Source organism: Eulemur rufifrons, chromosome 5 (assembly GCF_041146395.1).
Source record: "Eulemur rufifrons isolate Redbay chromosome 5, OSU_ERuf_1, whole genome shotgun sequence".
Taxonomy (NCBI): domain Eukaryota; kingdom Metazoa; phylum Chordata; class Mammalia; order Primates; family Lemuridae; genus Eulemur; species Eulemur rufifrons.
The window spans coordinates 38,832,126-38,856,115 of record NC_090987.1 but is presented as its reverse complement, the minus strand read 5'-3'; the positions used below and the strand labels follow the sequence as shown (position 1 = coordinate 38,856,115).

Below are 23,990 nucleotides of genomic sequence, written 5' to 3'. Positions count from 1 at the left end.
GTGCTGCCATAAACATTCGAGTGCAGATGTCTTTATTATAGAATGACTTTTGTTCCTCTGGGTAGATGCCTAATAGTGCTATTGCTGGATGTAGGGAAGACTCTTTCAGACATTGGCCTAGGCAAAGAATTTATGAAGAAGACCCCCAAAGCAATCACAGCAGCTACAAAAATAAATAAATGGGACCTGATCAAATTAAAAAGCTTTTGTACAGCCAAGGAAACTATCATTAGAGTGAATAGACAACCTAAAGAATGGGAGAAAATATTTGCTCTCTATACATCTGATAAAGGGCTGGTAACAAAAATCTATCTAGAACTCAAAAAAATCAACAAGAAAAAAATCAAACAACCCCACCAATAAATGGACAAAGGACACGAACAGAAACTTTTCAAAAGAAGACAGAATAATGGCCAGCAAATTTATAAAAAAAAATGCTCAACATCTCTAATCATTAGGGAAATGCAAATCAAAACCACAATGAGATATCACCTAACTCCAGTAAGATTGGCCTTTATCAAACAATCCCAAAGCAACAAATGCTGGCAAGGATGTGGGGAGACAGGAACATTCTTACACTGCTGGTGGGACTGCAAATTAGTGCAACCTCTGTGGAAAAGAATTTGGAGATACCTCAAAGAGCTACAAATTGAACTACCATTTGATCCAACTGTAGGTTTAATTCTTTACCAAGAGAAACCTGAAACAGTGTCTATGTATTTGCCTTTGTGTGTCCAGTGTCTACGCACAGTGCTTGGCACACATGCAGCCATTAATGAAACTCAATAATGACTGAATAAACAAATGAATGAACTAGACTCAAATTAATCTAAACAGTGTAACGTGCTTGTTTTAAAATGGTTTAAATTTGATATAACGAAATGATATCCATCTAGACCCGATTATGGCACTAAAAGAATCTGTTTCCCACCAAAGCTATTTTAATTTTCCTGTCCTAGTAGGTACAGATGTTAAACTTAGACGGTTTCCTGACAGTTTTTTCACCAATCTTATTTGGTCATGTAGTCCTCCCTCCCTCTCTTCCTTCTACTCCCCTTCTCTTTCCTTTCTTCTGTTCCTCCTCTTACTTTCTCCTTCTTTTTTTAAAAGAATGATCTTAATAAACATTTGGTCCCTATTCATAATTAAAATTTCTGTTTCTGGACATTTCTTTATCAAGAGCTTTTATTACAACCCATTTTTGCTTCCTTACTACATAAGCCAAACTTATAAATGTAAAATTCCCAAGAAAAATCCTTAGATCTATCTCAAAATGAGTATGTTAACATCAGACTTTGTCAAGTTAGGTTTATCAATGCCACTTTGATTTCCAAATCATGGTGTATCTTTGGTTTGAAATAGCTCTCAATTGCTTACTTATTAGTAATTTTTTAAATATAAGGTGCTATTCTTAAAGAGGTTATATATCTAAATTACAAATCCTGTTCAAAAAAGAAGATAAAATTTTTACCACTATATCCCCCAGAATGTAAATATTCTATATGTGATCCATAGAGAACACTAGCAGTGGATTGTAGGCAAGCAAGTAATAGCCCTTAGAAAGTAAATGCTTCTCAAACTATTCCTTTGCTTCCTGGGATTGGGGGGGAAATGTCTTATTTTGGCATTCATTTACTGTGCCTTTCACATACAATTTTTACTTGACTTATTTCTCCAAGAATAATTTTCTCCCTTGCTCTCCATGATCACTTCTAGCCAATAACACTATTGAGCATTTTTCCTTTCTTACCTATATTTTCCACCTAAACACTCATCTATACATGTTTTCCTACTTTTTATGTTTGTTGTTTCTTGATGCTATCTCTGACCTCAAAGTAAATAAAGTAATATTTTATCTCTGTGGTCTTTACACTCTCTTTGCTCCTTGGTTTTCATTGCCTCTAGGTATGGTTTTAACATTTAACTATATTTTTCTACTTCATCAACTTTGTAGAAATAGGATCACTTATTTAGGCTCATTTTGGATGAATAAGCCATTGTCCTAGCATTAAATGAAATTATTCTACATTGTAATAAATTAATTGAAAAAAAATGACATAAATAAATTATATGTATACATAGACACGTGCTTAGGAATATGTGTAGATATTATATAAATGATCACCACATCCACCATTTGTAGGGTGCTTCATTTTTACCAAGAACTTTCATTTACTACATCACCTGCTCTTTAAGATAACCTTATACTGTAGGTAAAGTATACATAATGTCCATTTTAGCGATGAAGAAACTAAAACTTAGAAAGGACTAGCTAAGATCACACAGATGGCTGTGTCCACTGTTATATGAACTCATGTTTTCCCTAAGTACAATTTTTCCTTCTAGTATATTCTGTTGCATATCCTTCAACTCTCATAGCAGCAATCTCTCTATAACAAAAAATTTACAGACTCAGTTGAAGTCTTGCTTATGTAATACAATGTTTAATTCAATAAAATAAATTATTTGCCTTGATAAGGGGATTTTTTTATAGGATTTCACTTGCCACTCAATCTCTTTCTGATGTGAATCGCATAGTACATCACATACTTAAGAGGTGTATTATGTTCTATTTATGTGTGGCTCAAAGAAACCGTAGTTCTTAGAGAAATGCTTTCTTTGTTTCATTTTCCAAATGTCTTAATCACTAGGTTTCAATGATTTACAAGCCTTTACTAAGAACCCGTGACATGCAAATAACTTCTGAGATCCACAGAGAACACCACACCAAGGGCCAAACTCCGCCCCTCTCTAAAGCTCTCTGACCTCCTGCCCTGCCACCCTGTTCCCTGCTCACTCTGCTCCAGCCAGGCTGGCCCCCTGCTATTGCTTGAGCCCACCAGGTATGCCCCTGCCTCAGGATTTGCACACTGGCAGTTCTCTCCAATTTATTTCCTCTTCATGCAGATATCTGCAAGCTTTTCCTGTCCGGGTATTTGCTCTCTCCCCTCCACTATCTTAGCACTGCACTTGTACTTCTATTATGCCACATATTCCATTGTGCTTTATATTTACTGTTATACATTAAAGTTTCCCTAGTAAACTATAAGCCTTCAAGGAGCTATTATATATAGGGGAAACAGTATGAATCCAAATAACTATGTTTGTAAGAAAGCCTCTCCTCTTTAAGAACCTGACAGCCAATGTCTTGTATATAGCAGGAATTAACAAATCTATTATCACAAACTGAAGTACCAGACAAGGAATAAAAAAGTTCATCCTATAGGCTAATATTTCCCAAAGTGTGAGATATATACTCACTTTATATATATATAATGCATGGATACTGCTCTTTCTAATAACAATAACAAGAGGAAAAAAGTCTTAATGAAATGCTAACATGCCTTTACTACCTCTACAATACTTAATAAACTTACTTGTGACAATGAAAGAACAGGTTTCAGGCTCACAGCCTTTTGCAGGTATGAGTATATAGCTAGAATTTTTAAAACACTATTTTGAATTCACTGTATTCCTTTTATATTTATACTTATGGTTCTGATTTTTTTAAACCCTACTCTCCCACATGCTGGTTCTGATTATTTGTATGTTAAATATTAAATGCTTATAAAGAGAATTTATAACATAGGTAATGTATAAAGTGTAACTATTAAAAACCTTTACGCCTGGCCCCCAGCTTAACTTCCTATGCAGCCTTCCCAGCCAATTCATTACTCTGTGTCTGAATTTTCATTTCCCATATTACTAATGAGGACAAATAGTTTCACATATTCACTAGACCTTTATGCTTCCTGTTTGCAAAATGCCTGTTCATGTTAATTTCTCATTTTCTTATTTGGTGAGAAATAAGCCAAAAACCTACTGGTTTGTGGCTGTTTCTTATATATTTTGGAAACTAATAATTTTTCTAGTTATATGTGTTATAAATATGTTTTATAATCTTGTAGCTTTTATTTTCACTCACTGTATGGTAACTTAGGGCAAACAGAAGTTATTATTTTTAATGTTGATGAACATATTTTATTTGTGATTTATACTGTGTAGGCTTGTGTACACAATCATTGCCTTACCTAAGGTAATACAGATATTCTCTATATTTTTTTCCTAAAAGGTTTAAGATTTTGCCTTTCACACATTTATGTCTTTAAAACACCTGGAACTAATTTTTATACATATGAGGAGAGATTCAATTTTATTTTTAATTTATTCCATATATAAATGATGAGTTGAATACACTATACATTCCTCCACTGTCGAGCAAAAGGCAGCTCTATTCTAACCTGAGTTTTATATGTGTGCTATCTCTTTTGGGGAATCTCCATTTGGTTCTGTGGACTAATACCACACCATCCTAATCACTGCAGATTTATTATAAATTGACTAGATAGTGGGACAAATCCTTCCCGCCTGTTCTTTTCTTTCAAGAGTATCTTTGCTATTCTTGACCTTTCATTCTTCCATACACATTTTGGAATCTGCTTGTCAAGTTCCAAAAAATAAAAATATAAAAATACATTTTAAAACCTGTTGAAATATTCACTAGAATAGCACTGAATCTCTAGGTCAGTATAGTGATATTGGCAACTCTACAGCATTGAGTTTTCCTATCCATTTACAAGTTATATATGATCATTTATTTAGGTCTTTCAATATTGTTTTTATTATTCTCTCCATAAATGTCTTACATATTTTATAAGACCTATTTCTAAGTACTTAGTTTTTTCTTCCAATTACAATTGGGATTGTTTTAAAACTAGTATTTTCTGTTTTTTGCTGGTGAATAAAAATCTGGTTGACATAAATGATTTGGCACCCAGCAACTTTGCTAAAGCTAGGTATTGCTTTATATGCAAACATGAGACCTGCATATGACAGTTTAATATTTCTTTTCAATTTTTATACTATTTTTTTCAATACTTAAATTCATTTGATTTTATCTTACTTTGTTGGTTAGATCATCTAGCAAGCCTTAGTATTTTAATTATAAAATATTAAAGCATTAAAATGCCTCCACTAATTACAATGCTTGCTTAAGTCAGTATTTTAAATGGTCTTTATTAGGATAAGGGTATTCCTGTCTATTCCTAGTTTAGTGTTCTTTTTTAAACATGATGTAATTTTTTTGGCAACTCTTAAGATAAAAATATAATTTACTTCCTTTAATCTGTCAATGTGCTAAATTAATTGATTTCCTGAGATTGAACCTACCTTGCAGTCTCATGATAAATCCATTTCAGTCATAATATTTAATCTTTTAATACACAGTAGATTTAATTTGTTACTATTTTGTTTGAAATGTTAAAATGTAATATGAGTAAAATTGGCTGAGATTTTTCTTCTTTACTAACTTTGTCTGATTTTGATATCTAGATTATGCCATATTCATTAAATGAATTGGAGCATTCCCTCTTTTTGTATTTTCTGGCACAGTTTGGAAATTCTGTGTATGTTTAGGAAAACTCACTTTGAAAGAAACCTGGGCCTCGTATTTTCTTTGTGGAAATATTTCAACAATTTATAAAACTTTTTAATGTTTATTGAATCATCATACTTCTCTCTTTTTTCATGGGCCAGTTTTGGTAACTTATATTATTCTAAGACTATTTCCACATACTGTCATTGAAATTCTCTACTACCTGCATAAAGTTATTCATGGTATTCTCTTACCCTTTTTTTATCTTGTATATTTGGTATTTTTTATAAAATCTTAATGAGAAATGACATAACATATAGCAAACTGCAGTAATCCTAAGTGTATTGCTTGGTGAAATTTTACATATGTATGCACCAGTGTGGCCACCACATACAGCAAAATATGAAACATTTTCAGCACCCAGAAGATTGCCTCTTTTCCCTTCCCAGTTGGTACCATCTATTAACTACTCTGACTTTAATCATCATAGATTAGTTTTGCCCATTCACTTTACATGAATGGAGTCATGTACTTGTATGTATCTGGTTCCTTTGTTTCAACATTTTGTATGTGAGTCATCCAGGTTGTTGTATGGTGATAGTTCATTCTTCTTTATTGTTATGCATTACTCCATTGTATGAATGTGATAAATTCATATCATTATGTAAACATATTTATTCATTTTATTTTTATGGACATTTTTATTGGTTCCAGTTGGAAGCTTATATGCACAAAGCTACTATGAATATTCTTGTTCATAACTTACAGTAAACATATGCACTTATTTCTCATAGATATAAATCTAGGAGTAGAATTGGCAGGCATAAAATAGGCTGGTATTTAACTTTAGCATATACTGCCCAACAGTTTTTCAAAGCAGTTGCACAAAATTATACTCCCATTAATAAAGTAAGAGAGTTCCAGTTGCTCTTCATTTTCTCAAAAAAGAATTCTTGTATTCTTATTCATTATAGTCATTTTGATATGTGTAGTGGTTCTCTTATTATTTGTTTAACTTCTGCAAATCTAAAGTAAGGCTCCTCTTTTCATTAATATTATTTACTTTTGTTTTTTTTTACTAATAAATCTCACCAGAGGTTTGTAAATTTTGTTAGTCTTTTTAAAAAACTAACTTTTTTACTTTGTTGGCCTCCTTGTCGTTTGTTGTTTCTTTGTTATTTCATTACTTTTGTTCGTATCCTTATTGTTTTCTTCCTTTCTATTTATTGTGGGCTTATTTTGTTGTTCTGTTCCTAGTAACATTAAGTTGAGATATCGCATTGATACTATGCTTTCCTTATTTTCTGATGACTTCCTAAGTACTGCTTTTAGTTATAGCTAATAACTTTTGAAATGCAATTATCTTTCAGTTCTTAGCATTTTTAAGTTCTATTTTTATGCCTTCTTTGTTCAATGCATATTTTTATCTTTAAAACGTATGACGTTTTTAAAAGGTATCGTTTTCATTTATAATGATTTGTATTATGGTCAGAGAATGTTATTTGTGTGATCTTCAACTTTTAAATTTGTTGAGCTATGCTTTATGATAGAAAGAGAGTGAAGGAGACCAGTTGAGATTTACAGTATAATCTGCCTTGGAGAAAGGATGCACGAGATGCACACAGAAGAGCAATTAATTACAAAAGAAAAATCAATAGCACCCGGTGAGTGCTTGACCCACCAAATTAAGAAAGTAGAGAGCATACAGGAAACATAAAGTTTCAGACAAGAATGAGCAGGAGAAAGATGAAACACTGGCCAAAATGAGAAAAATAAAAAGAAATTACAGTTTGGTTTGATTAAAGGGCTAGCATAATGTCTAACTGCTAATGTCTAAAGGGGAACTGAAGATCTTAAGGCTGGGCGTTAAACAGAGGTTGAAAATTGAAGCTTGATATTTTGCTCATCTGTATGGGATGATAAGGAGGTAATAGAAAATGGGAGTGAGGGGGGAGAAAAAGGCAGATTAAGAATAGAAACTTTAGAAGTGGGCATTTAAAAGGTAAAAAGAAAATGTGGAATGGTTTAAAAAAATGTATAAATAAGGGGAACCAGCTATTCAGGCTTTTTAAAAACGTTTGGCAAGGTTCTTGTGTTTAGGCTGTTAAGTTTCTAGAAATACAAAGCACATATAATAGAAAACTACATCTGCATCATGGGGTGGGTACAGACATACAGTCATGAGAGATCCAGGATGTAGTTTTCAATTTTCTTTCATTATTCAAAATCATCTTGAATAGATATTTACCAATCTCCACCTTGACACAATTTCAACCAAAAATGTGAAGTGCTCCTCCTAGATAAAGTTCTAATACTACATAGGATGATTCAAATTCTTTTGGCCTGATACCCAAAGGACCGATATTATATGCAATCCAGGATTCATGGCTGTATATAAAAACATTCCTATTTTTAAATTTCATCTTCTAAAAAGACACTGTAACCATATGGAAAACATCAGCAAAAAGTCCAGAATTACAAGTACAGAAAACCTAGGGACGGCAGCTGCAGCAAATGCAATGTGTGGAGCAATGATCAGCACAAGGCGATCACCGGACTGGGTACCAGAATGAACACCAGATAGCTGCTTCCATGTTCCATGACCTGGTATTTACTCCAGGGTATAAACTCCCTGTTCTACGATTACTCTGTAGATGCCAAACAAATATTGAACCTGACAACAACAATGGAGACAGGACTTGGCAAAGCAAATTCAGTCTATTTCAAGAATATCTTGGATCCAAATAAATTTATTTGGTCATGTAAATTTTCTGCTTAATTTTTAAATAGTGTTTAAAGGGAGCTTAATCCATTTATTTTTGTCCTTTGCATATTTAACTTAGCAAAACTTAGCACCAGCAATTTGAAATACAAAATCTTGAAAGTACTTTTTTCAACCTCCTATCTTTCTCAGCCTCATAGGGAAATTTTTATCATACAAAACAACATAATACCAAATGCTGGAACTTGGGTAGATTCTGAATTGTCACCATGTACATTTCCATTTTCAGTATAAGAACCATGAAGAGAGTTAGAAACTGCAAGTTTTTCAGCTTATTTTAATATTTTTAGATCAAACCGAACCTTAAAGCATCTAAGTACTTTTGAGCAAAATGACCTACATCCGTATATATTAGTTTCTAGATGTACCTGCAAATAAAATGTAGTAAACACTATTTTTGTCACTTTGAAGTACTTACACTATATTCATTTATTCAACTAATGCATAGTGAGCCCTTAGGATAAGTTGCCAGGGAAAGAGGAAGAAGGAAATAAACAAGTAAACAAATAAAGGCAATTTTAAATGAGAATCCTAAGGAGGAGTCCAACTTTGATAAGACTTTGAAGGGTGGCCCGCCTGACACATGAGACAGAACCAGTGGCTCAAAGGCTGGCTGGAAAGAGCGGCCCAGGTGAGGATGCAGCACGTGTTCAGGAAGCGGGGCAGAGGGCACGAGAAAAAGTCCCCAGCATGAAGTGACAACAGCCTGCCGCAGCCAGACTGTGCATGGCCTCGTAAGCTGGTGAGGCGTCAGGATTTATTTGAGGAAGTGGGAAGCCACTGAAGAATTTTAAGTGACATCATTTAATTTACATGTCTACACTTCCAACTGCAGCATGAAAAATGCACTAGAGGCAGGCAGAAAGGGAGAGCAAGCTGTTAGGCATCTACTACGCTATCCAGGCAAGAAATGATCGCAACCTAGACCAAGGTGATGGCTTTGGAGGTGGAAAGAAGTGCCTAAGACATGTAAAGATACTTGCTGGAAATGGAATCAATAGTACTTATTAATGGATTAAATTTGGAGACTGAGGGAAAGGAAGGAATCAGGAATGACTTCCCGTTTTCTTGCTTGGGTAATTGGGTGTAGGGTGGTTTCCTTTACTAAAATGATGGAAATCTGGGAAAAGGAGAGAGAATCAAGGGTTTAGTGTGTACACACAACACGTCATATTATCTAACAGAGATACAAATGGAAAAGGTAAGCTGTGTGTAGAGCACAGTAACATAAACTAGAATAACAGGAACTAGGCTAGAATAGAAATTTGGGAATGCTTAGCATAGAGATCATTAGAGCCACATGAAAAGATGAGGTACTTATTGAGAGTAGACAGAGAAAAAGAGAGCCAAGGGTGAGCCTTGAAGAATTCCTACATTTTTAAAAGAGGCACAGGAAGAGAAGTCTCCGAAGATAGAGGTAGGAAGAAAACCAGGAGAGGGAATGCCACGAGGGCAGAGAGGGGCATGTCAAGGAAAGAGCTTCCTCCTCTGCCTAACACTACAGAGATGAGGCCAGAAAGACTTTCTCTCATAGACCATCGGTAGCCTTGGCAGGAGCAATGACAACTTCTTTGGGAAAGCAGGCCTTGAGGTGGAGGGAAATAAAACAGCAGGCATGTGTGTGCTCATGATATCTATGACAGAACTGCAAAGATGAAAAAACATCTTGAGCCCACATAGGGTAAAAATATGCATAGCAATCCTATGGTTAAGACACAGCTTCTGGGTTCCAGTCACTGTGGAGGGGTTTCCTGCATGAAAAAATCGAGGTGACCAGCTGTCCTGCCATGCATGAGAAGAGGCTCTGGAAGGGCCACAGACAGATGCAAGTTCCTAGGCATCCACGCAGGGAGGCACCTGCCTCCTATGGGCCTGGCACTGTCACAGGCATTAGGAATAGGAAATTGAGAAAGTGCTTGCTCCAAGAAATTCATCCGAGGAAAAGAGAATGTAAATAGGTAATTATAGAACAATGTAGCAATTTTTATATACTATTTACTCCAAATCATATACACAGGGCATTCAAGGGGCAGGGAGATGCTTTTGGTGGGAAGTCAGGCTCGTGGGTACCCTTCTAGGGTAGTCGATCTCCAAAGAAAGGGTAAGCTGGACAACCTCCCCAAAGGTGGAGGACAGTCAGGAGGACAAAGGTTATATGGGTAGAAGGGACAGGACAGCCACAGCAAGACAGAGAGGCAATATGTTGTGTGTGAGTTAAAGTATTTCCAGTTACAGAATAAGGTGCGGGTAAGGAGAGGAAGGAAAAATGTGTTCGAGGGCCAAAACCTGAAGGGTCTTGCATTTCACAATCAAAGGATCATCAGATTGTCCTGTGGGGATGGAGGTGCAGAACACTTAAAATGTCTCAAATAGGAAGGGACATGTTGGACAGTTTCGTGTTTTAGGTAGATGGTCCTGGAATCAGTGTGCAAATAGATTTGCAAATAACGAGACTAAAGTCAGAGGGACCAATTATAAGGCTGCTTCAGTAGTTTAGGGAAGATGATCAGAGACTGAACTTAGAACGTGGTAAGGCGATGGAGGGAGGGAGGGGCTGATTTAAGAAAAACAGCTGACCCTGGAACAATGCGGGTTTGAACTGCGTGGATCTACTCATACGTGGATTTTCTTCTGTCTCTGCCACCCCTGAGACAGCAAGACCAGCGCCTCCTCTACCTCCTCTTCTTCAGCCTACTCAATGTGCAGATGACAAGGATGAAGACCTTTATGATGATCCACTTCCACTTAATGAATAGTAAATATATATTCTCTTGCTTATGACTTTCTTATCCCTAGTTTACATTATTGTAAGAATATAGTATATACTATATATAACGAATATGCCACATATAAAATATGTGTCAACCAACTATTTATGATATTGGTAAGGCTTCTAGTCAATAGTAGGCTATAAGTAGTTATATTTTGGGGGAGTCAAAAGTTATAGGTGGATTTTCAATTGCGCAAGGGTCAGAGCCCCTAATCCCCTCACTGCTCAAAGGTCAACTGTACACATGAGCTGGAATCATATGGCTTGATGACCAAATGATGTCGAGTAAAAAGGAAGAGACTAAGATGATCAATGGATCTACAAATGAAATAGAAAATATAGGAGAAAAAAGCAGGTTTAGAGAAAAGATGATGAGTTCTATTCTAGACCCACTGACTTTGAAGTTCACGGGAACTTGTGTGGATATGTCCAGCAGGCAGCTGACTCTGAAGGTCAGTGGAAATATTTGAGTTGGAGATATCGTCATATTTTTTAAATTCACTTCATCACGGTGTAATTCCAATAAAAACAATTCACTGATTTTCTATCCGGTGAGTGCTGACACATGTGTGCAGTCATGTAACCACCACCACAGTCAAGACACAGAGGATTTCCATCGGCCTCAACGGTTCCCTCCTGTTCCTTGGAGACGCTATTTGGAGAGTAGTCAGCAAATGGTGGTGGTCAAAGCTACGGGGTGGATGTGGCCGTGGAGGGCGTATGTGGAGTGGGTGCAACACTGGGGAACGCTAACCTACAGGACGAAGCCCACAAAGGAAGGAGAGGGCACGGAGCATTGAGAAGGCATGGAGGAGCCAGGAAGGAGGACAGGGGCTCAATAACAAGAGGATAATCAACAGTGACAAGCACTTAGTGACAATAATAACTGACATGCAGGAATAACTGACCTAAGCTATCTTTTTTTAAAAAAGTACACTACAGCAGTCAATTAAGCCAGAAGAGACCTTAGTGAAGTCAGCTGCAGTCAAGTGACAGAAGCAGAAGGTCCTGTGCCACAAGCAGAGGAAACGAATGAGAAGACAAAGACAACAGCCATGCCAAAGGATTTTGTGGAAAGGGCAGGGATCGAGCTGCAGCTGGAGGTGAGTGCTGTGGGATTATGAAAAGAGAATCCCGAACCCAGAGCTGGAGACCTGGATTCTAGCCTCTCGTCTACCACTTCCGAGCTGTGTCATCTTACATAAAGCTTAATTATCTGGGTCTGTTTCCTTGTCTGCAAAATAAGTGACCGAATCAGATGGTCTCCACTGTCCCTTTCAGTTTGGATTCCGTGGCGCTGTACACACATCTCCCAACATGAAGATCACAACGATAACAGCCACCCTGGCAAGAGCAACTTCAGTAGACTGATGGGGATGGTGTGAGTTGCAATGCGAGTAAAGAAGTCCTCGGGGAAACCTGACCATGAGGCATCCTGGAAAAATGGAGGCAGAAGGACACATGATCCCAGTATCTACTGTAGAACTTCAAAGTCATGAGACAACATTCTGAGGTCCAGATGGGGCAGCACCTGACCAGCCAGGCCAGTGTCGATGAACTGCACAAGAACTAACATTTATTCAGCACACAGTAAATGTCAGTAACTGCGAGGTGCTTCGGGTGTGGAAAAAGCTAGAAGGCCAGTGTTCCTCCTGTACCAAATTAACTTTATCATCCATGGCATAATTCACTGCATGTTATGTGTAAATTTCTATTATACTCAACCTTTGAAGGAGCAAAGGGAGAAAAAAATAGGTTCTCTGAAATATTTTATTCAAAACAAAATCTCCATAGCAAATTTAGATTAGTAATCAGAGGATTTGGGGACAAAGAAAGCATTTTTCACAAATTCAGAAAGTATTAAACAAAAGATATGGGGTTTAAAGTCAGACCTGTCTTTAATTCTAAATCTCCCCATTACATGACAGCTACCGACTATTATCCTTCTTTGAGTGTCACATGCCTTGTCTTTCATTCATTTTTTTCGGGTTGTATGGTTTTATATGGTACTTATCCTTCCCAGATTTATATTTAAATTTAAATCCCTTTTAATTAGGTAACCTGGTCTCAGTCAAACAACATTCTTTTTAGTCTTTGAAAGATGCATGTGAGTATTTACCAACATCCCTGTGTGACTATAAGTCGTGCTCCAGAAAAATCTAAGCTTGTTTGTGATAATATCTATGTGTCCAGGATTTATTATCTCCTGTGGTCTCCTTTTCATTTCTGAAGTCTCAAACCTCAGCAAGAAGAGGTGAACATACCATCTATATCATGAAGTCCTTCAATTCCTGCCTAGAACATCTAAGTCAATAGACATGCATGTCCTATTTCTTTTTGTGATAAAATTTATTCCCACATGATATACCTCTCTTTTGGCAAAGACATATAATAATGTCTCCTTTACCTAATTTGGTAAAAAAATTTACACACTACTCACGATGAGAAGTTGTAGAAGTTTAACTTGGCTAACAGAATGTGAACAAATGAATATTGTACATCTTTCTCTTGCTAACCCATTACTTTTAGACTTTTTTTGTAAAACTCTATGTATGTTTAGATAATTTTCTATGTCAGTGCAAATAATATGGTCCACTGTACATTTTTAATTGCAGAAGGTATCACATAAAATTTTATAACTTAAACAGTATAATGAATTAAAATATGGTGATAGTAATAACGATGAAAATGTTGAACAAATTAGTGAACTTCTGAGGCACAAAGGAAATATTTAAAACTGAATCCTAATATCTGACCAACTAAAGACATCACACCAGCTCTTATTAACCAGGTCTAGTAGGGAAGTACCCTTCTGCCTTAAGAGACATTTTGACCCTTGGTAGCTAGGTGCTTAAAAAACACAATTGTAAAACTTAAAAAACAAATATTTAAAAATATTTTAAATTATCCTATGTAAATGCAGAATATAGATAAGCTGTCTAACTATCATTCAGATTTTAGGTATAATTAGAGCCTTAAGAATAAATTCTCCTAATAAAGTAACTCTAACCAAATTAAGGTGTAAATACTATTCATATATCCTCCTTCGTTTTGAAATATTTCATCTTAAATGGTATTATATAGTAATTTTTAAATATCAGAAAAATATAAACCATGAACAGATATAAAGAAACAGACATAGGCCCTTTCATAAGCAATCTACCAAGATACAAGATAGTCCAGTTTTGCTTCATTTTAAATGTACAAACAACACATCACACACACACATAAACACACACACACACAGACTAATGCAGTAATTTTAAATCACCTTTACACAGTATTTAAATTAAACATGAATATGCAAACTCCCCTAGGTATGTTAAACATTACAAAATAAAAACAAAGAACAGGAGTAATTTTCTGCATAAATGTTTCAGGAATTCTCATTCAAAAACATTTAAAAACATAAAATATTTTGGGAACAATAGGGGAAAGTTGAATATGAAACTCTTACAGACAATACTACTGATTTACCTAATTTCTTCCCCTAATTTACTTCATTGCCTTCGCTAATGATATCATAGTTAAATAGGAAAATGCCCTTATTCTTAGGAGATGTCATGATGTATGCAACTTTCTTTCATGTGACTCAGGCTGATAAAAAAAAAAAGATTGCAGAGAGAGAGAAATCTGCGACATAGACACACAACACACACATGTGTTCACTGTGTCATTCCTTTATCTTTTCTATAGGCTGAAACATATTTCAAATAAAAAGTTGGAAAAACTTCATTTCATTTAACTACTACTGCTTGTTTTGCAAGACACTATTTGATCCAACACATGAGCCATGAGCCATTATCAAAACTATGTTCTTCCAACAGTCCTCATCAGTTTAAAAGGATTTCATTTATTCAAATCAGAGAAAAGCACAGATTTACTTGGGGAGGGGAGAAGGAAAAGTGGCTTCAAAGTTTGGGAGTTTGCCTGTCACACAGATGCCACCCTTCGTGAAGCTGGGCTGTCCCCTACCGGCTGGCTGATGGCTATCTGCGGGCAGACGCAGGGGGCTCCAAGTGGGTGTGAGTGCAGAGACAAGATAAGGAAAATGCTGTCACCCCAAACTGAAGGGAGAGGGATCTCCCTGGGGTTTTTATTTGGATGGCTCTCTAGATAGGGGCAGGTAGGAAAGCGGAAAGAGCTATTAGAAACCAGGTGATAAAGAAAGTATAAAGAAATATGAAAATGAGCCATCCACTGCTCAGCTTCGAAGAATGATACCTTATAAAACTATTTCATTATAAATGAACTTGTTTCTTGTACTCATCATGGCAAGGAAAACATAAAACTACCCTGAAACTAAGGGGAAAAAAAAACCACGTTAATTTTGAAATCCAAGAGTGAAGATTCAGGGATAGTGTCTTTCAACAGAGTGGCAGACATGTGGTACTTAATAAATATAGAGGCTTTTTAAAAATCCTGTTGTGAGAAGGCATTTTCCTCACTACCCAGAAGACAAAGAAAAACAGTGAGTGTTGATAACACGGTATTAAAAAGCCACCCTTACCCAATTTGTTATCCCCAAATATATATTCTTTTTAATTTACTCTAAGCCAGCATGTTGGCTCCTAGTATCTTACTTTTGTGTCATTATCTCTCTGCCATAACACACAAGTCATAGCTGGGGATTGCAACTCTCGGTGAAGCTACGCTGAGATTCCAGATCTCAGTGGTGTTGGCATGAGCGCTGGTCTCTTCAGTCATAGAGAAGACAATATCCTAGGGAGACTGGAATTAGTCCTATTTTGCACCATTCCAGCCAAAATGCTGCTTATCAAGAAGCAAGTAATTGCTAGCTAATGGCTACGGGGGAAAGAAACCATTGCATTTCAATGTAAGCATCTTTTGGCACATGACGGTAAATAAAGCTGTGGAAAGTGTAAACATAAAGTGGGGAGAGTTTCTTGAGACGGGTAAACAGCAAACATTAAAAAGGCGAGTTACCTCATCCGACTGGGAGGGGCTGATTCTGGGCATTGGTGATACTTGTGGAGTTTTCAACTGTGTGCTGTTGCTGTCTGGCACGAGCTCTCGGTGGATGGTTTGGATGTGGTTCTGGAGTTCACTCTCAGACTCGAACTTGACGTTACAGCTCGAGCAGCGAGTCTTCAGTGCCCCTGCCTTGCCTTTACCCTCCATGGCACTCAGATTCTCATTCTGGCCCAAGCCCGGTCTATTCGTGCCGGGAGGGATGTTGATGCCTGGGCTGCCGCTCTTACTGAGATTCACGCAGCCGGCACAAAGACCATATGGCAGGCCGTTGATGTCAAGTTTCACCAGATCTTGCTTGGAACGGAACTCTTTGAGGCAAGATGCGCACTTGTATAGTTTTTGGATGTGCTGGCCACGCCCTGTGGTCTGGACTGCAGACCCATTCCCTGTCTTTTGCATGTGGAATGTCCCATGGATTTTGAGTTCCAAGGTGGAGGTCACCGTCTGCATGCACACCACGCAGCGAAAGCCCGTCAGGGAATTCCTCAAGTCCGGGTGCATTTGGCAATGCTCTAAAAACTCCTCCTCACTCTGGAGAGGCATCTTGCAAATCCGGCAGTTTCCGGTATCGAGACTCTTACTATGTGTGACTTTGTGTTCAGTAAGAGTTAAAAGGGAGGGAAACCGCTCTCCGCAAATAGGGCACATGTAGTGTTTGACGGGGCCCAGGTGGGTCTGCATATGTTCGCGGAGGCCATTTTCAGAGAAGAAGGTTCGAGAGCACACGTTGCACTTGTAATTCCCTTTGATGAGCTCAGCTTTCTTTTTCACGATGGCACTTTCTCCGGGTCTGATGTTGTGGTCTCGGAGCTGGTGATTCTGCAGCAGAGTTTCCATAGTGTAGGCTGCCCCACAAATGTCGCACCCGTACATGGGCTCGGAGGTGTCAACATCTTCTTCACTGCCATCGTGACTGTTGTGGGACTCCTGGCTGTTGGTCAGCAAAGTCTGCAGCTCCACCTCCTCTTTCTGCACTTGCTCAGAAGCGCCGTTTGTTCCACAGTTGGGCGTCTTGGTTTCAAACACACAATGCTTTTCTCGCAAGTGTTTCTCTAGCAGGATGATGGCGTGGAAGGCCTTGCTGCAGAACTTGCAGTTGTACTTCTTACTGTGCGTGGTGATGTGACACTGCAGCTCTACCTCGGTGCCGAAGGACTCGCCGCAGAAAATGCACTTGTGCACTTTCCCTTGATTTTCCAGGTGGTTGTGTTTCACGTGGAGCTGCAAGTCGGTCTCGTTGCGGAAGTCCCAGTTGCAGGATGTGCACCGATACACTTTCTTTTCGTTACTGTGCTTCACAGCCAAGTGGAGCTGGATGGAGACTTTTGAGTCAAAAACTTCTTGGCAGAGGGTGCAGCGGAAGAAGACAAAGGTGTGCATGTCCAGCAGGTGTTTCTGAAGGTCATCCACGGATGTGAACTGCTTGTCACAACTCTCACAGATGTAATACGTCGAGGTGATCATAAAGTGAATGGTAACGTGCTTCAGCAAGGATTCCTGGTTGGGGAATTCCTTGTTGCACTGAGGACAGGTCAATTTCGGAAGCACAGTGTCGAGGTGAGTTTTTAGGTGAGTCTGAAAGCTGTCTAGGGATGTGTACTTAGCACCACACTGATTACAGATATACTCTCCGGCTGGACGTGCAGGCGCACCTCCTACTGCCTGCATCATCTTAAGAGATGTCTGCTCTATGGCCACAGGAGAGAGGGGGCTCAAGGCCCTTGATTTCTTCCCATTGTGAATATAATTCAGGGCCAAGGGAATGTTTTTATGATTCTCTTTGATATGCTTGTTCAGTTTAAGAACGCTGTTGAATATTGGCGAATTTGTACAATAGGAACAAGAATAGACTTCTACTACTGGTTCTTTTGGAGTCCCAAGCACTGGAGACCCAAATCGGGAGCCACTGAGGTCACAGTGGACCTGTCTTATATGCTCTTCAAGGGAAGAGTCAGTGAGAAACCCCATATAGCAATGAGGACAAAAGAATGCATTACTGTCTTTAGCTGCAGGGTTTGCAAATCCATGAGAACATCGGATGTGTTCCTGAAGAGTGTTGAGGTCATTGACAACTTCAGAACAGAAGTTGCACTGGTAGACTATGGCAGGCATGGCAGAAACAATCAGACCTGGGTCCTGAGCTTCATGCACTTGCTTAAGATGTTCATTTAGGTTATAGAGTGAGGGCAGTACCTCTAAGCAATACTGACAAATATGGGCCTGTTCTGGCTTATCTAAATGCATAGTTTTCAGGTGAATCTGCAGAACTGCAAGACTTGAAAATAACTGCTTGTTGCAGTAAATACAGCTGTAGGTAACTTTTGCTTGTTTACTTGAGGGGCCAGTCATGTCAGGGGTTTGCTGAGCAGCCCTCTTCCTCCCTCGACTCTTTGGGATTGGTGGGGCAGCTTCCACCATTGTTGAGCTGTCCACTGAGAGGTTGGAATCTGGAGTCGTGCTGGACACGGAGGTGTAGCCCACCGTGACCAAGGACGGGCTGTTGCTGTGATTGCACGACTCTGGTTGCTGGTGACTGTCCATGTGGCTGTACAGCTCCTCGACTGTGTGGAAACTCTCAGAACAAATGCTGCACGAGTTCTTCTTCTCCCCACCGTGCACCTGCTCCATGTGGTTCATGAGGGAGGTCTCCTCTACAAAGAGCTCATGGCAGTAGACACACTGGAGGGCTGCTCGGTCCTCATTGGGAGAGCATTCCGGGTGGCACTCTGCAATGTGCTTCTGGAGGTCTTCCGGGAAGTCAAAGCCTTCCTCGCACTGACTGCACTTCTGAGTGTCCTTCAGCTTCCAGTCCTCCATCCTGGAACCAGACTGGGAACCGTCCTTGTTCCTCTCGTGAACCTGCATGTGTCCGTGTAAGGAGCTAGAGGACAGGAACCCACGGCGACAAATGGCACATTTATATGGCTTGTTGGACGTGTGAGTCTTTAAGTGGATCTTCAAGTGGTCACTTCTGGAGAACGCGGCATCACACTCACTGCAGTGGTACTTCTTGTCCCCTGTGTGCAGTTTTATATGGCGATCTCGGCTACGCTTGTGTTTGAACAGCCTACTGCAGTAGGTGCATTTGAAAGGCAGTTTGTCACTGTGACTCTGCTCATGGTGCTTTAGGTAGCTGAGGCGGCTAAATGACTTGTCACAGAACTGACACGGGTATGGAAGTCCAGGGCCACCTTCTTCTTCTCCAAAATCACAACCTTCTCCATGGCTAGGGGAAGTCTGGTCCTTGCTAGACGGTGAAGAAGCTGGCCAAGAGCAAGTGGGGTCATCTTCAACATCCACTCCATCTGCAACGAGAAGCAATCAGACATTGCATTTTACATATTAAGAAGTCAAGAGTGAGTTTACTATACCATTTTGACAAGCATGCATAGTTGGATGCTTCTGAACTTTTTAGGGAGAAAAAAATGGAGGAAAGAATATTTGAGTGAGACATTTTCAAATCTGAGCCCAAAGCTTTTATTCTACATTTACTTTTTGTTGGGTTGTAAAATATAAAAAGATATTAAATAGTTCTATGTCTAAATTATCCTTTTATTACTTTTTATCATTCTTCCTTAGAAGCAAGGTATATATTACACATTGACAATTTTATTAAAATGCAGATTTTAATATATTTAATGTTTCTTTTGTATTCATTCTAAAATGATTTGCATACTATGTGAGCATCTGAAGAACCAAATGAAAAGAGGAAATATTACAGGAATGATTTAAAATTAATGCAGTCAACCCAGATGTCTAATATTTAATAAAAAATTCCCTCTGCATTTTGCTTGTTTTTATATAAAAAGGCAATTCTGAAGACCAAAATCTTTTATGGGGGTTCTTATTGATACAGACCTTATTGCTTTCAGCAAAAAAATATTAAAAAGTAAGCACATGAAAGAAGACAGAAAACACAATAATAATTATGTCTTGTGTAATGAAAGACAACCAGGATTTCTTCAATAACTGAAAGGTTCGAATACCATAGGCCAGAAAATGGATTATTAAATGTTAGAAGGGTATTGCTAGATATTACATGTAGCTAGGATCAGCCAGGATCAAGAAAAAATGAGAGTTTCACAAAGGCCAGATTTTAATAGTGTATTTTGTTTGGAAAGTTCAAGAGGTGGCCCACCATTTCTTCCTTTTGCAAAAGCTTCTGCAGCCTGAACTTCCTTAGCTAAACAGGACCTGCACTTTGAGGTGAGCAGAGACAAAGCAACTTGTAAAAAACTGGAAACAGGAAAAGTGATAAATGATTATGGTAAATGCTGAAAGATTTATGAGTAACAAAAAGAAGACAAACAAGACTGAGAGCCAGATATAAACTTAGCAAGTTATCTATAAAGGCACTGTACCCTGTATTAGGTGGTTTTTAAAACCATGTTCTTAGCAAATGTGCACTCCTATTTCTGTTGCCTTCTTGACATCCAATTGGAAAATAAGACCTTCTTGAAACAGGTTGTGAAACATTTTTTTTTTGCTTTTCAAAACCAATCTATTATTCAAGATCAGAAGAAATTTTAAAAGCTCTTCACTCTCCAAAGGAGCAAGAATTTTCATAAATGCAGACAAGACCATAGATCGGAGCTGGTGGGGATAGTGTTTCTGTTAAAATAATAGGTTCAATTAGAACATTATTAGAATATTCTGATGGTATTCAATTAGAGTATGCTCATATAAGTTTTTTAGTTCTTCAAAGCTGAAGTGCACTAGCAGGCTAAATGATTAACATGAAAGTAGAAACTGGTGAGCATTATATAAACGAATTCCACGTCTGCTTTCTTTAAGGTAACAAGATTTTACTAGATTGTCAGCCTCTTCCTTATCCACAGGAAACAGATGAGGATCATTCCTTTCCTGCATCTAGAAACTGATGACAACACCATCTCACTATCAATGCCAGATGGCAACCCTCTCACTCTGAGAAAACAACCAAACACCATTCCTGGATCCCTGCCCACTGCAACAAAGCTTTGCCATACAAGTTGAAAACTGCGTGATTTTGTATCCTCATTTATATGACTCTATAACCCAATGTGCTTCTAGCGTAAGAAAGGGTCTGATAAATGTGGGTGTGATTTATATTTAAAGTGGTTGTATCAAGAACCTATCCAGCTAAACTCAACTTACCACTCAACATAAAGAAAAACAACGTTAAAAAACTAAAAACAAAACAACAACAATAATCTAGTTCCCCACTCCCCCAAAAAGTGTTAGGTCACCTAAAGCTGATATCCCTGAAACAAATCAAGGTTTCTAATATTTCCTCTAATTGAAAACAAAAATGTTATTTACTAAATTTGTTCAGCATTCTAGGTAAAATCTACCACATTTCCCATTTATCTTTCTGGCTTAAATCCCATTTTTCATTTTAAAATATTTTCAAACACATCTTCACATTTATATATTTGGGGAAAACAGTGAATCAGAATTTGTCATGCATCTAGGCTGGAAGGATATAACTACTGAGCCTGAAAATTTAGCAAGTGAATTTATTATTAAATTGTAGATTGTATCCAGGCATGGTATATTATTATACAAATACATAAAGAATTACAGAGCAATGGACCATTATAAAAATTGTGCAATCCCTAACACCATGCTTAAATCAGGCTCTTGTCTGTGGTCCATGCCTGACTATACCTATTACATAACTGTTCTCTTAAGCTTGTAAATTTCAATGACATGTCAAGTGAGCTGAAGGTTAGGATCAAGTTTTTAACCAGGATTCAAGAGAGCTGCAAAGCTTTTCTTCCCTCTCTCCTGTCCCCATTATTTGTCTTTGTGATAGAAATACACAGAAGTCATAGAGTAGGGCAGCTTAGGGCAGAGGGACAGAGTAGATTGAGCAGAAGTAAAAAGTAAAAAGTTTGAGCAAGGAATGCTACTTTAAAAACAAAAATAAAGGTTTGCTGAAAGGCTGATTTCTGTTTTAAAATTTCAATTGTAAACAAACTCATTTGCCAGTACCATAAATGGATCTATCCTCCCAGGAACACACAGGGACTCACTGAACTCCCAGCGGGCGGGTCCACGCTCTGAGGATATCGGACTCACCCAAGACTTGTGTAGTGGCAGTCTCTGCCAGCATTCTCTGAGGCTACCTAGGTCTTGGAGAGCTACCCATCCCCATTAACTCAGGCTTCTTGGCAGTCACAATGCAAAACTATGCTTAAATGGTGAATGTAGATTTAAACAATATCAATTTCTTTTAACATATGGAAGCAACTACGGAGGATTCTTTCAACTCAGGTTTCTGAATCGACCTGAACTTCTCTCCCCCTGTCACTCACTAAGTGCTACTTACAGGGACTGTCTTTCTGTGTGATGGCAAGATTTCTGCCTTTCAATGTGAAATACTTAACATGTCCGTGTTAAATTTTAATTTTTGGAACCAGTCACTTCATGCAGGGTGACTCTCGGAGAGCTATCGCTCTTACAGCCGAAAAAAACTTCACTGGAAACCAGCTCCGTGGCCTGAAAAGTCTATTTAAAGATGCAAATGTGTGTGCATGGTTAGTGCAGATGTTTTTCTCCAGCAACTGTACTTGCTGAGTTTCACCATTTCCATAAAGCACATTAAAACAAGTGTGTGAACACTCCGAGATGAAAGTCTCCAACACTCCTGAGACTTTCAGTGGAAAGTAGAGCCGCCTGACTTTTCTCCAAGCAGACAGGAATGCCCATGATTCAGCAGCCTGAGTAAATAAAAGAGGTCCTTATTTCCTAATTTTGCTGGCCGGCCACACTGCAGCAGCCTCTGTGCTCTTGCCAAAGGGGATGCAGAACTGGAACTACACCCAGCCGCTGAAGGCCTGTCTTTGTTAGCCAGCCAGGCTTTCCCGACCATCTTCTGGCAACAGAACTGCCATCTCCTGCAAGGAAGACCTCCATCTCAGGCGAGATGGTTCCCGAGTCTGCCTAGAAGGACGAAACAACAGATTTTGCTGGGTCTGTGTCGGAGGAGGACAGCTGGAAACTCAGTTAGCAGCAGAGCAACACCTGTTCGGTCATATTTATAGGGGAAAGTGCTCCCTAACAGAAAAGTGAAGTCATACTAGAAGGAGCTATTCCACAGAAAAAAGGCACCAGAGCACAAAGTACCTTTGTGACGTGAGCCACCAAGCCCTTCATGTGCCAACCTGGGGAAGAGGAAGGTTGGATGGGATTCTATCCTGGCTGCAGCTCACGGACACTCGGAAGGGCTGCTTAGTTGTCAAATGGCTATAGCCTGCCATTGTGGAACAGAAAAGCTAAGGGACCCGGCCACTCTTTAACTTTTAAGTCTAATTAAAGTACCCAGAAATAAAAATAATAATGTAATAATAAGATCCAAGAAAGAAGAAGAGACTACATGCAGGAGGGCTAAGAGTGACGCTAATGATGATTAAGCAGGTTTTAATTAGTGTGACATACATGTTCCCTGAGGACAGGGACCAGGCCCTTCAGAATGTTGACTCCAATACCGTGGACATTCTGAAATTATTAAGGGGAAACTAAAGTAGCAAAGTAGACTGAATCACTTTCAGTGTTAAAGCAATTGTCTGAATCTTTGAAGTTAAGGAAACTTTCAATACTTTTAGTTCTTCCTAGGACGGGGTCTGTAAGACACTGGCTTGCTGATATCCTTTTGCTACCTGAGCTCGTTCACTGCAACGGCAGAGTACCCTGTTAAATGCCCATCGGGGACTCAGTATCACGTGGATGCTAGTGCCACACAGCAAAGCTTCCTTAACAGGGACAGGATTTACATCAGTGGTTACTTTTCAAGTGAGGAAAAGCAGCACAAATACTGATGGGTCTGGCACTTCTGTTTTCAGGAGTCCGAAGACTCGGAATAAGAACGGAAAGTCACGAGTCTGGAGTTTTATTTCTAGCTTCATAACTGACTTAGAGAGTGACCTGGCCGAGTCATTTAATCTGCCCTTACCTAGATATTTCACCTGCAATATGAAGGTAATAATTCTCGCTACTTACTCTCTGGGGTGTTACAAAGATTAGTGAATGTTTCTAGGGCACCTTATCATTGCTGAAGAAAAGCTGCATATGTAAACAAAAAGATG

The 23,990-nt window shown here is 38.6% G+C and overlaps 1 protein-coding gene across 2 annotated transcripts in view; it reads right to left on the bottom strand.

Moving 5' to 3' along the window:
* ZNF521 (zinc finger protein 521) overlaps positions 1-23,990 on the bottom strand; it is a 270,405-nt gene that overhangs the window by 137,652 nt on the left and 108,763 nt on the right. For both annotated transcript variants that reach the window (XM_069468172.1, XM_069468173.1), the window contains one exon: positions 15,874-19,226. In XM_069468172.1, coding sequence (XP_069324273.1) covers positions 15,874-19,226 — 3,353 coding nt within the window. The remainder of the gene's footprint in view (positions 1-15,873; positions 19,227-23,990) is intronic.